General features: G+C 39.8%; 1 protein-coding gene across 1 annotated transcript in view; it reads right to left on the bottom strand.

Annotated features, from left to right (window-relative positions):
* eys (eyes shut homolog) overlaps positions 1-14,644 on the bottom strand; it is a 137,912-nt gene that overhangs the window by 96,559 nt on the left and 26,709 nt on the right. Inside the window, exons 13-20 of the mRNA XM_035605482.2 lie at positions 13,456-13,569; positions 11,347-11,469; positions 10,016-10,129; positions 8,117-8,239; positions 7,887-8,000; positions 5,061-5,174; positions 3,580-3,693; positions 958-1,155 (exon numbers count right to left, since the gene is read on the bottom strand). Coding sequence (XP_035461375.2) covers positions 958-1,155; positions 3,580-3,693; positions 5,061-5,174; positions 7,887-8,000; positions 8,117-8,239; positions 10,016-10,129; positions 11,347-11,469; positions 13,456-13,569 — 1,014 coding nt within the window. The remainder of the gene's footprint in view (positions 1-957; positions 1,156-3,579; positions 3,694-5,060; positions 5,175-7,886; positions 8,001-8,116; positions 8,240-10,015; positions 10,130-11,346; positions 11,470-13,455; positions 13,570-14,644) is intronic.

Below are 14,644 nucleotides of genomic sequence, written 5' to 3'. Positions count from 1 at the left end.
TTCTTCATTATCCCAAAGATTTACCACGTAATCTATGCTGTCACTCTGTCTTGGTGCGTGTAGCTGCTATTACTCTCATTAAATGCTTTAGGTCCTGGGTGGCAGCAGCATTACTCATCGCAGCCACTGTGGCTATGCGGTGCTCTCCCTGGTGGCTGGCTGGCTGGCTGCTGCTGAGCACTGGCCAATGGGTCCTCGTGGCATGCCTGACTGACCCTAGGCGAACTGGCTGCACTCAAGATTAGTCAGGACAGCTGGCCGAGGTCCTCTGTAGCACAGCGGAGGATAGGATACTCCCAGACTGTGATCCACTGCCATCACGGTTCTGTTCTGGCATGAGCCATTTGACACAACCGTGGCAAGATTTCAGAAATGCCCACAAACACAGGAATGCACAAATGTTTTGCTACTGACAAATGACTTTGGTTAAATGTAATTACATGTATATTAAATGCTAAAATATTGATGTTAAATATGTTAAAACAATTGACCAACTGGTAATGAGAATCATATTTTGATCAATGAGGTTTTTAATAACTTTGAATATCATTGAAATCTATTAAAATCTTACTGACTGTCTACAGTAAAAAATCTGCCTTGAGCTTTAATTATATTAATTTAGTAATTTATCATCCATTATTCAAATTACAACACTTTGGTGACGCTTAACTGATTCTCCTTTCCAGTTGTATTAAGAAACGCATCAAGCCCAGACCAGCAGGTAATGTCCTAGATCCTCACATCAGATGGAATAACTCTACTCTCATAACAACCTGATTAGCTGTAATGGTGACCCACTTGAAAACGGCCTGTCAGACTGAAAGTGAGCGAAACTAAATTTGACAATCAGTGTGTGTGTGTGTGTGTGTGTGTCCGCGCGCACGTGCGTGAAGGGAGCTTTGCCTCCATCTCGGGTGTATGTTATTAAGCAGGGTGGAAAGATAGACCGTTTCATACCATCATAGCAGAAGCCGTGAAAACAGGGGCTGGAGCTGCACTCATCCACGTTGATTTCACAGCGGGGTCCGGTGAAGCCCCGGCGACAGTGGCAGCGGAAGCCCAGGGGGAAATGGTCCTGATCCAACTCCTCCACACACACTGCACCGTTCTCGCAGGGATTACTGGCCTCACAGGGTAAGAACTCACAATTATGTCCTGGAGTGAGGCAAAGACACGCACATCTTGGTTTGTTTTTTTTTTAAATTATCTCACATTTTGCACTCACTTCACTTTCTCCCAGATATATAGTGGAATGGAAGAGTTTTAAATGTTAAAACTGAAAAACCAATGATAGAAGCAAATATGTGGCTGTTCAACACTTTAACAATAAGGTAACCAATAAGATTACTGAAAGTTACCCTTTTGCACTGTTAAAACTTTTGAGTCACTGTGTTTTAGCAAACTGCTCGAACTGTACAGACAAACTGTGGTGCAGGTGTTGGACAGGAAAGAAGAAACCATCTGTCACAGAAAACCACAAGCACAAAGGAGAAAGTAATTATTTAAATAAAAAAAGGAAAGAAATCAACTAAAAAACGTGCATAATTACAAATGTGAGAAAGCAAGTGCAGATTGCCAATCAAGAAAAGCAATGCACATTGAATCTGACAAGTTAGGAAAGTTTCGTTCTGGCTGTATCAGCTTATTACATATTCAATTTGGTGTGAATATTGAAATTGGGTGCTTTTACTGAGATATGAAAAATCAGTTTTCCAGTCACTACGTATGCAGTAAACAGCAGCACAGTCTTTCGTTGACAGTTTCTCAGTGCGGACACGTCATGGCCAGGCAACAGCTACTTTCCTTGGGAAAGAGTCGGCAGCAATAATATTGTCCAACACACACCACCGTCAATATTTTGATAAAGAAAAACACTGAATCAAATGACTGTATTGTGAAAGGCTTGCCAGAGCCACCAGTCTCTCGGAGAGTCAACAACCCACCGCACAGCTTTTGAGGCGTTAAGCTCTTTTCAGCTCAAGCTCTCCTTAACGCCAGGATTAATATTGCAAAGTTTTCACTGCCAAGTCCCTTATTTAATCACTATAAACAATGTACACAATGTACAAAGATTATGGCACCAGATTTGGAGCAAGCTTGTGTATCATATCAAAGGAAGACAAAGAATGTATAATTGACAGGGGAAGATGAATAAGATGCTTCTTGGGTCATTTATAAGATGCAGCTTTGATACTGAGCTGAAATCCTCAGCGTCCATGTGATTTGTGCAGCGTAGGACTCTCGGATCACCAGCACTCTGAAGTAGATCCTCTCTCTGGGTTTATTTTATACAGTACCCTCTCATCTTTGAGGAAAGTAAAGCAACCACATCACGGGGCAGCCACTGCCCCTGCAAAACAGTGGAAGAAGTGCTTCATGGGTAATCAACTGTGCCTCATTTGTGCCACACTCTCTATAGTCCATGGCATTTCATCTGAAGACTTCCATTTTTATTTCCATCAGTGTTTCTCAGTGTGTCTTTGAAGTGGCTTTTTGTAAATTCCGTGTGTCTCGTTCAGAAGTGATTTCCCTCCTTGCCACTCCACTGTAAAGCCTGGATGTGTGAAGTCCTGCCCCGACCGCCGTCCCTCCAGGAAGATCTCACAGCCGACAGGCTCATTAGATCCGTCAGAGTGGTCCTTGGGTTTTCACTGTGGCCCATGTTGACTGGTTGCTCAGTTTGTGAGGATGACTGTGACTAAGAAGAGTCTGTCTAGATTAATGTTTTTTTTATTTATATATTGTAGGTGGATCCTTTTGTGCTCTTGTGAAATTTTCTATCTGCTGACACTTCCTTTGAGTGTACTTTGACACGCTCAGGCAACAGTACATCTCTAATAATGGCAAACAGCTCGTTTTGTGTCGTAAATCACACAGCAAATTGCAACATTTACCGAAATAGGACATGTACAAGCTATGCTAACGTCACAAACAATAATAAAATGCTGGTCAATTTGCATCATCAATCAATTAATTTCATCTTTAATTATGTTCGTATGCAGGTGAAGGTGGAGCATGAGCAGCAACATCCTAGATCTTCTTTCTCCACCATGTAGTTACAGAATAACAACTAATTAAATCCAAGTGTTATGTATGATATTATAGAGTAACACATTCTTATGTTATCATATACTAAAAACCAAACCAGCCAATTGCGGTATCAACAGTAGAATATGATTTACTAATAAATACATAATGCACACTGTCTGAAATATTATTATGGTGTAAATGGCATGCACACATATGTGGTAAGACAAGAGTTAAATGATAAAGATAACATACTTTAACTTTGATTAACTTGCAGTAATCAGTATAAAAAAAGTAATTGGAATGTACAGTATACTAATGTTTTGGCACAAGTGACGATGGAAGTTGTCACCTGTGTGGCAGACGCACTAATCGCAGCGTACGTTGTTCTAATCACGCGGGTTTTTCTTTATTTAACCACAACCAGCAAATTAAGATGTACTACTGTTCTTGAGACATGTGAAGTTGGTTCAGACAGGTGAAAAAAAATTGCATGTGAAGTTAATTAACTTTGCTTTTTTTTTTTGTCCCCGGTCCCTCGGTGCTTGTTACCTTTAAACGGAGCCACACATTGGCAGAAGTAATTACCAGGCTGGTCAATGCAGGAGGCTCTGTTCTTGCAGGGAGATGAAGCACACTCATCAATGTCAAGTTCACACCTTGTACCTTTGGCAGAAAAAAAGAACACGGATCAATCAATACAGCAGCTCGGAATATGTGGAAAAAGCTCACCGACATCGAGGTTTGGCAGACCAAAAAAAATTCAAATCACAAAACACATTACTGTAAGTTGAGTGTAAGTTGTATGATAACGTCACTTTGGAACAACCACGTTTCAGCTGAGCGTAAAACCGTCACTGCAGCCAGTTTCATTGTTTGTAATGTACCGTGATTCATTCTCTGTGGGAATTATTAGAACTTATTAGGAAACCTTTCAGTCGCTGTCACTATGTTTGACTTTAACAGGTGTGTTGTAACCCTGAGTCCTTATTCATCTTTGTTCTTTAAACAGCAGGCATCAGCGCACCGCATGTGGCGAAACTATTATCCAGCAAGACTTCAAAACGTGTGAAAGTTAAATGAACTTGTACATGCTCTGCCGTCTCCACGCTATTTTGAGCAGCTGCCGACGACACCATTGAAATGTACCTGTTTCTCCCGCCGTGATCTGCGAGTAAGGATGTGGTCGGTTTAATTGGTGACAGACACACGACGAGGGCAAAGCAATCCCTTTTCCACATGCAGGTCACTTTATCTCCACCTTTTGTCACACGAAGGAAGTTAATACGACAGCACCGGCTCTCCCCGCGACCCAGGTGGGTTTGTAAACACACACAGCACATTAAATATTTACCACCATTTTCAGCAGCAGCATCATCAAACATAATTAAACCCACATGGGCTGCGCAAGAGCCCGCGCCGTTGTCCACATTCAAAACCTCAGACAACTTCTCAGGACCTGAAGCAGTGGTCAAGGTAATGGAACCGCAGGCCTTTTATGATTGGACTCTTGCTTTGCAATTGTGTCCAATCAGATTCATATGTGGAGACGGGGTCAAATGTGTGGACGCGCTTCATGTTTTCTGCTTTGTGAGTGGGCGCAGATGCTCTCTTTGTAACCTTGCCAATCATAACGTGTGCACAGATTTTATTCACGCTCTCTTTCTCTCTCTTTCTGAATTACCTGATTAAATTTTTTTGCAATGACACATATTTAACATAAGGTCTTCTTAATTAAAACATCTCTCCTTCCTAATGCAGTTGTACAAGACAGTGTGCAAGAGTTCTCTGCTCATAATTGAAAAAAAAAAATAACCATCTTTTCAACACACAGCACAAACTTGAATTCCTCACACAGATTCATTTTACAGGCCTACAAAGGTTGCGTTACATACTACAAACTTTTTGGATTTATTTGTGAACATGAATTTCAAGCGCAAAATCTTCTGGACCCCAATTTGAGCCCATGTCATCCATTTGGGCTCATATTCATGGTGTGAAAACACACAGAGATACCCGTGGCCCAAACTAACCTGTAAAGCCCGGCGGACAGACACATCCAAAGCCATTTACGAGGTCAACACACGTGGCATTGTGCAGGCAGGGGGAGGACGTGCACTCATCTATGTTGACTTCACAGTGGTCCCCTGCAAAGACATGACATTCAAAAGAGTCAGTGATCACTGAGGTCCACAGAAGTTGCCACACAGCAGCTTTGATATGCAACATTCTGTGACTGGTGTTCATGTTTTTTTTTTTTAAACTTTCCCTCAACTTTGAAAATGATTTGTCGCATTTGACATGAAGTGTCTTTGTGTAGAATTTTAAATGTTATCGCTGGTGACACCTTTAATCCCTTTCATTGTCTTATTTTTGACAGTTGTCAACCAGCTATTCCACGTGCACATTTTACACCACAGGCTAATTTAATTGTTGTGAATATTCAACAATCGGGGGCTCTAAATCCAGATGTTTTCAACGTTTTAACAGCTACACAGCTGTCCCTCTGAAATAACCCACATAATTAGATAATAATGAGTAATATTTCTGTCCAAACAGCATACTCTGTGTATCTTATTTACATTTATTAACATATCATGTTGGAGACCAGGACTGTTCTTTGTAATACGGAATATAGATTCTTATCTTTGTGTTTTCCTCTTCATTTGTTGTCTTTTGAAATACAAAGCAGATCAGCTGTGTACAAACTAAGTCTCGAGATTTATTTGGACCATATCACACAGTTGTTGCTGCTGTAAGCTTTGGAGGAAGCTGTTATATAGTGTGAAACGCCAAAGTGAGAATAGGTCTTTGAACTATAGCAGCATTACATGTAATTACATTGTGCTGCTCTTGTAACGCTCTAAAGGATGGAGCTTGTTTTACAACCTAATCGCCTTCCTTGTGGCTTTGTTGGCCCAAAGTTTACTGTGAGTTAAGGTCCTCTTTGACTTCCTCTGCATTTTATTATATATTTTGCCTTATAAGCAAGAAGAGTTAATCAAATAATTTGGCTGGTCAGTGTATTTTGGTCCGAAGCAAAAGCTCAGTGACCACTTGCCTTTGGGATGGAGATTGTTAGTTTCAAGATGAATTTTGTGAATCCATTACTTTTTTCTACAGCTGATTTTCCTTCCTTTTCTTCACTGGAGAAAATCAATCTCCACAGAGAAAAACTTTTCTTCATTAACTTTTTTCTGGCTTCAAGCTCGGACAAGTGAGGCAACTTTGCACACAAGATGTTACAATTAAATGGCTGGACGAGATGTCCAAGGTCCTTCAAGGGACTACTAATTATGACTTAGCAATGTGGTTTCTAATTGCCAAAGAAATCTGGTAGAGATAGTCGAGCTCCCACAGGGAGAAGCCCTCCTCTGGTCCCAAAAGACAAGTTGTACAATTTTAAGAAATGTATAACGGGTTAAGAACCACAAGGGTTAACCACAAAATACCAAAGCTTTCCAAAATAGCCTAAAGCATTCGCAAATTATATCTTGAAAATATAAAAATATCCTGAATCACACTACATACGTTTCATGAAATATGATTATCGATGAGACGTCACAAAAATAGAACCAATTTAATAGATTATTAGTTCAATGTTCAATTTTACATAATCTAACCTGCCTCACACGCTCTTCACATAAAAGAAAAATATTTCTCCTATAAGATTTCTGTGCCTCCTCTATAACTGTTCCTTCATAAATGCTTTCCATTACTGGTAGGCATCATGTTTGAATGCAATGTAACCAAAAACAGTATACATTTAAAATACCAGCTGGAGTTTAAGATTAACAAAGCCTCAGACTATCAAATATGAGTATGTCTAGTTAGATCCAGCCCCATGTACGAAAACACAATTCACACACTTCAGCTGTGGGCAGAGACGTCTTACCCCTCTTTTTTTTCCTAAAGCCTGATCAGTCAAAGATGTTCATTCATTCATCAACAATGTTTCAACTTTTTATGAAAATACAAGCATTTTTAAGATTTAACTCTCAACGTCGGCCCTCAAACATTTGAAAGAAAGTGACAACCCACTAAGCATTAGCAGGACGTTCTTTTTGTTTTAATGCTGTGACAATATACCATAATTGAAATATATACAGCAGTTGGTTGGCATGGAAACAGACAGTGATCAACATTTGGCGAAGCAGACTCTGGAAGACTCATTTCAAACCAGTGCCTGCTGAGCACAGCTTGGCTGAACATGTTCTGCTGTCCACAGAGAACGGGGAGATACTTTTTTATAACAGACGCCCAACTGCTACATATCATACAAATATCATATGACCTTAAGGATTAGAGGGCTACGCGGACATATACTGTGATTACACACTGAAGTTTAACGCTAGAGAGAATATATTTTAAACAAAATGACTTGTTACATTATATGTTTTTGGCTGCGAGTTGGAATAAATTTGATAAAATTACATGGCATATGGATATGTTAGATCTGAATAATTTCAACTACTAATGTGTTGACCACGTGGCATTTTTCTTTTCAAATTAATTCAAGCTTTTCTTTTCTAGTCTTTGAAAGTATTATTTAGTTAATTATTCAAAGAGGAATGCAGGATACACTTGAGATATGAGGCAGAGCTACAGTTAAATGTCTAGTTTGGCTGCCTCTATTCAGATTTTATGAGACTGCATTGCATGAACATTGTTAGCATATACTATATTAATACCTAACGTGTATCTCCTTTGTCTAGCAATGACAGCTAAACTCCTGCTTTGATCTGATTTCACACTCCCCAATTAGAAGATCGGATTTTTTAACTCGTCATTCATCGTTCCGCAGCTCAAGAGATGTTGTGCAAACAAACGCATCCTTTGGTGGGGTGCAGATAAAATACCTGTGACTCCGAGAGGACACTGGCAGCCGAAGGAGTTGAGCTCATCAATGCAGGAGCCTCCATTTAGGCAAGGCTGGCTGAGGCATTCATTCACTTCAATCTCACAGTTGCTTCCTGAGAAAGTATGGAAGGCGCACAACATGTTGACACGCCGCATTGCCTCGGTGAATAAAATGTCACTTTAACTCACAAAGAACAACTTTGAATGGCCTCAAATAGCTCCCACTTACCAATAAATCCAGGTGCACAGAAGCAATTGTAGCCGTTCAGAGTGTCTTTACAAACGCTCAGGACTCCACAGGGCCGTTCTTCACAATCGTCGACGTTTATCTCACAAAACTGGCCCGTTACACCTGCAGAGAGGAAACAGGCATCTCTGTTTTTAACTACGCCGAGTAAATGTCAACGATCACACAGTTAGTTTTTAAAAAATGTATTATTTAACAGCAAAATATCCAGCACGTGATTAGCTGATTTTCTAAAAAGTCTTACTGTGTTATCTATTGATGACCAACATTTGTAATGCAACTTTAAAAACTTGACAAAGATACACAAATGTCATTCAAAATTATTTTTAGAATGTAATTAAAGTAATGACTGGAGTGAGTACAGGTGCTGTTTTTGACCGATGTAACACTGTGGAGTAAATGTTGGGCAATGGATCACTGTTTTGGTTTTATTTTAAGGGCACGCATGAGGACGACACGATTCTTGTTTCTACTAACCTTTAATAGCAGGCGGCAGTAATGTAGAAAGACACATAGCACTATATCTGAGGGCAGTAAAGGGAACATTTGTGTGGCCAGGGTGGGAGGGGGTCTAAAATTATTTTAATTTGCATGCTATTATCTTTAGTTACATAGAAAATTATTGCAATGAAAGGTACATTTCTAAAAGAAATAATCATTTTTTTAACTGACAATTGTAATTATTCCATCAGAAATATTAGCTAGTCTTTGCCACATAAAGCACATTAAGAGTCAAATGTAACGAGGGTACATTGCTATAAACTAAATTTTTCGCCGAAACGCCGACAGAAGACTCCTGGTGCCTAAGTGGGCAAACAGACATTCAAGCATTTTGCTTTGAAGTCGGCACACAAACTGATGAACTGAGCCCCGACTTACACATTTTATAAGACTGTTATGTTTTGTTGCTTAAGGCCAGCGAGATTAGACTCCCACAGAGGATGAAGCAGAACAAGTGAAGGCATCAAACCGGTAGTGTGTGTCGGCTATGTAAATGATTCATTTGAGGAATTGCCTCTATTGGAAAAGAGCCCCTGTTGGACGGCGAAGCTACCTGGCAGACAATCACACTTGAACCCTCTTGATGGGTCCGCACACACTGAACCACGTTGACACAGGCCATCAACAACAGCGGTTCTTGAGTGTTTTGCAGTGCGGCCCGGTGTATCCATGTTGACACACACACACACACACACACACACACACACACATCTATAAGTATTTGCCAGCTCTTCACACTGAAGAGTCGCCCCTCAGGGTCGCAAGGATTTGACACACATTGGTTCACAGATGAGTAGCAGTCATCGCCACGGTATCCTGTAAGTTGGGGGATCAAAGAAGTGATTGATGTGCGCTGCTGCGTACAGTATCCCCCTGCCCTCCCACGGCTGGCAGACATCATGGATTGTGATTTCAAGTAATGCTGTCATTGCCAGTGTTTTTCCCGCCCTGCTGATTTACATGTTTCATTCAGCCGGAGCATAACGCTCTAAAACCAAGCAGGGATTTCAGCAGCAGCACACAACCACGAAAAAGGAAACAAAGCAACAACTGTGGTGTTTTGTTTCATGGATTGTAACTAATTTGTGGATTTGTACGTGTTCCTTATAATGGTATTCACTTAAAAACACCAATATGTTTTTCACATGCAATGAGGGGCTGAATTTGCAAAAGTGATTGATGTATAATATACCAAGAAGAGCACATGACACACTTAGGTTATAATGATGTTTTACCATCTCGTATTACTGCTCATTTACATTTTTTAAATGGAATAACCATGGCAAGTATTTACTATACCTTGATTCATATAACAAATAACAAAGACTGCACTTTTCTAATTAATAGAACAATCTGCCATGATAAATGTTTGTTTAATACCTGGACGGCAAATACAATGTATTTCTCCAGTTGAGCTTCGGTAGCAGGTTCCTCCGTTCTTGCAGACCTCGACATCTGATTCACACGCAGCGACGAATGTGGAGCAATTCTTACCTGAAAGGTAAATCAAGCTTGTGAATAGAGCTTGTCTCTGTTAATTAAGATAGTCCCACACTAAGAAAAAATAAATCACATAACCAACATAATGACAAACCTCAATAATCTGTCTCGCCAAATAAGTTTGACGGCAGAGAACAACAGCCATTAACGTGATGAACTGGCATACTAGCGGTATGACTGTGTTCGGTAATGGAGCCAAGTCGGGGTGAAACTGCGACATAACAGCTGATTCTTTTGTACTTTCAGTGTCGATCACAATAGACGTCATCTAGTTTCCAATCTGCCTAAAGTGTCCCAGCACAAAAGAACACAAATAAAACTGATAAGGATACATGGAAGTAGAGCTCGGCAATAAATCAAATTAATCAATTCATGTTTTTAACGATGTGGAAAAATGCTTAAATTGCAAAAAAATCCAGTCTAGTGCGCCCTTTGTCACTCAAAAGGCAGCGCCAGTAGTTCTCTGTAGTAACCAGGAGTTTTCCCAGAAAAGCCTGCTGCATTTACCCATCTACAGACTTAACGTTGTTTGATTGTTGCACAGCAACATCGCTATATATTGTTGGGAAGGAGAACATACTGGAGACCTTTCTTGCTTATTTGTTGTAATGCATTCACTGTGAGTTTTTCTCTGAGTATTTTTATAGCACAAATATTCTATTTTTGCAAAACTTCAAATGCTGCCTTTTTATCATTGCTCTCATTTGCTGATATACAACATACTGTTTTAATAAATAAATGAATTAGTTGTGTCTTGAGGTTGTGTAGACAAAAACAAAATGACTAAAATCATGAATTGTCCATAACACTGAAAAAAACAACATGATTTAATTGTTTGCCCAAATCGCCCAGCCCTATATGAAAGTAAAATTCACACCACACTTAAATATGAATGTGGAGAAAAAATGGACACATGTTAGAAATATTCTGGGTAGCAATTTGTCATCTTGATCATACAGAAAAACAGCACATTCTTCAGATTTATTTTAAAACTAATATCATATATGGATAAATACTTGGTCCTATTTTCTGTTCATACAGTAGGAGAAAAAACGCTATCTTTATACTCAATCAGCCGTTCTGAAATCAGTGAATGAGCTCTAACAGTAGACAATAAGAACACTCTGATGGTTATCACTGCTTAAGAGTCATCAATCTGCACTGTATTCACTGAAGCCTAAACTATGAAAATGATGACATAGATAACTCACCAGCAAAGCCCGGAGGACAGATGCACTCGTAGTCTGCAATCAGGTCAATACATGTGGAATTATTGGCGCAATATCCATGGACACATTCATCATAGTTGATTTCACAGTTCAAGCCCTCAAACCCTGGTATAGAGAAAAACAAAAAAGCTCATCAGAGACGGCGCGTGAATGTCAGTAATAACCAGATATGAAAATACAAAAAAATTGTATCAAATTACACCCAAGAGCAATGTATGACTGTTGTGAAATTATGGGTGGACTGCACAGTATGTATTTGAGGACATGAATAATATTTTGTGAGTCTTCCTGATCAGAATTTTTCCATACTGACTTATTCCTAGTTATAGCTGCACATTTGATAATTAAAAAAAGGTTAAAGTCATGAAGTAAAAGTGAGCGCTGCCAATTTCTGACATTTTAGTTCCCCATAAATATATTCCACCGCATGGTCACGCTACAAAATGACTATCATTAGCACTGTCACACACTGCAGCTACAGGAGACCCATGACTAATCCCTGGCTATCAGCGCCATCGATGCAGGTCAAATTCTCATCATTTCTCAAACTGACCATGGAACCAATTTCCACCTCTCTCCATGTCATAAAATTTGACAATTACTCTGACTTCATTAAAAATGCATAGCAGGCTTCACACGCAATCAAGGTTTAATCAGAGGTATGTCTGACAGGTAAGATGTCAACTGGACCAAGAAATTGCTGGAAAAATAGCCATGGGTTTATTTTTTTCTCTAATGATGCGAGTGGTGATTTCTCATGTAAATGCGGCACAAACACATTTGAGTAAGGAACTGCAGGCTGGGAAACTTGAGAAAAATGTGTTGATTGAAGATGATTGTGAATAAAAGGTAGCAATCAACATGCTCGTGCTCTAAGGAAGAAACTTTTGTTGAGAGTATACAGGTTTTCATTCCAAGTAAACACTACAACAATTGAGTTCACTGATTAGTTTCTGCTCTTTTGTTCAAGTTGTGCTCATCAGCAATAAACCCACCTGCGATGTCTGGTTAGGATAAATCCTGTTAACTCTCAACCCTCCACAGCACGTGGAGTGACAAATATCATAGATAAAACTTTTGCTGTCATCATATCAATGACATGGGTTTGGGGTGAAGAAGAAGATATGAAGAACTAAGGATTTTCTCCAACTGTACCACTGGCAAACAACTGTTGAATACTTGTACATCCACTTGTCGTTTGAAAGTAGTTATCTTTTAGATAGAATAGATAGAATCAACCAACTTGAGTCTACTGAATGCAGTGTTTGAGAAGTGGTGGCTTCATTTAGGAGTAATCATTTTTTAATATCATAGCATGTGATGATTTTTCCCCTTTTTTTAGCAGAGTCTAGGGGATGATGTTTTCAAATCCTTTTTGTGCATTAATGAGTGCTTGAATGGATAATGTTGATAAACAAATAATTGTTGAGTGACCAACTGGATCAATCTCATAATTGGAAAAAAAAGAAGCAATAATTGTATCTTTTCCCCCCCCCCTTTGGTTCTCTAAACCGTTTAAGAGGTGGACTGGAGTCACTGAAACAAAGTCAATTTTTACAGTAATTACTGGTCCCATCAGAGAAATGGAAATTGGCATTGGCTCTCAATTAACTGCACCTCGGGTTGTGGTTAAGTTTATGCATATAATTTAGTGTATAAGGGATTTGTATACCTAGTTACTGTTAGTGAAATCTTTGTGTCATGATACGTTATTGAGCACAATATAGAATACTGAATACTTTTAGCTGCACTCACACGTCGTTAAGATCACTTCTAAGACATGTGTTCTTCCCTGTATGGTTGATAAACATCCGGACCAAATGGAAGAAGGTACTTGCTTGTTGCTTTGAGCTGCAGCTGCAATGTCTTTTTAATCTTTAATGAGTCTGTTTATCCAGAGGAATAAGAAAAAACCACCAGACCACAGAGTGGACAAAAACAATAATTATGGATTTCCCATTTAAGCCAAGGCAATAACTCCAGGTCAGAAACCAGGTGGTTGCACACTTAAAAACCAACTAAGAGAGTTAACCACATATTATTATTGTCTCAGCTACTGGGGGGATCTACTGTACCTGCATTGCAACTTACCCTCTGAGCACAAGCACTGATAGTCGTCTGTGCCGTCCACACAAATACCACTGTTCTGGCATGGATTTGACTCGCACTCATTGAGATTTACTTCACAAAATGCTCCTCCAAACCCTGCAGGTCATGTGAGAAAAATAATAATAAACCAAACAACAATTATTGTAATCTTTTTGCCCGGTTCCAATTCTTCGGCCAGTTAGGATCAGTATCACTTTGTTTTCACACACAAACGCTGGTTTCCCTAAGCTTGTATTGATTCATGGGGGCTTGCTGGGCACATGTAGACTCAGCTCACTGGATCATTTAATCATGTTTAATAAGAGCCAGTCATTGCCCCTCTGATTTATTACATTAAACAAGCCAAAGTTAGTGATTTTTTTAAGATCAAGTCAATCTATGCACAACGGGAACCACATGAAACAAATAACACGCATCGGTGCACACGTGTGAATGCTCTCACGCGCCCCACACACACACACACACACACACACACACACACACACACACACACACACACACACACACACACACACACACACACACACACACACACACACACACACACACACACACACACACACACACACACACACACACACACACACACACACACACACACACACACACAGGTCATTTAAGAGAAGGGGCATGTCACTGTTAAAGTCACATTATTGCTGCATGGTGCTACGTGGGCTGTAAGTGGGTTGACCTCACAATTAGCTACCACACATAATTGTTGTGTGTGTGTAGAGTGTGAATATTTCACACAGTCAACCCAGGACTGAAAGGAGTGCAAAGATCCTGGGATGCACTTCACATTTAGAAACATGGAACACCGCATACGAAATTAGAAGTCGTGGAAGCTTTCTTGCTGCAGCATAAGCAGGATCTCCTCGGAAATAAGACTGTAACGTTATGGAAAAACAGGAGAGGAAACAAAACCAAAAACAACTGCTGTATTGCAAAAACCTTCTCGATGACAAAAAGTCTCTCATGCCAAGACGGGCTTTTGATGAAACAACAGCTTTTGGAGCGCAAATAGCTTTTTGGCAAAAATAAGTCTTGCACTGCAAAGCTGTTCCTTTGAAACGAATGCTAATGTAGGACTAAAAGACACTGCTGTCGGAAAATTGTTTTTGGGGGTAGTAAAAACATAATTATTGCCGTGCAAAAACCTGCTTTTCAAGAG

The sequence above is a fragment of the Scophthalmus maximus genome, chromosome 10 (genome assembly GCF_022379125.1).
Source record: "Scophthalmus maximus strain ysfricsl-2021 chromosome 10, ASM2237912v1, whole genome shotgun sequence".
Classification (NCBI taxonomy): Eukaryota; Metazoa; Chordata; class Actinopteri; order Pleuronectiformes; family Scophthalmidae; genus Scophthalmus; species Scophthalmus maximus.
The sequence above is the reverse complement of the archived record's forward strand: the minus strand, read 5'-3'. Positions and strand labels throughout refer to the sequence as shown.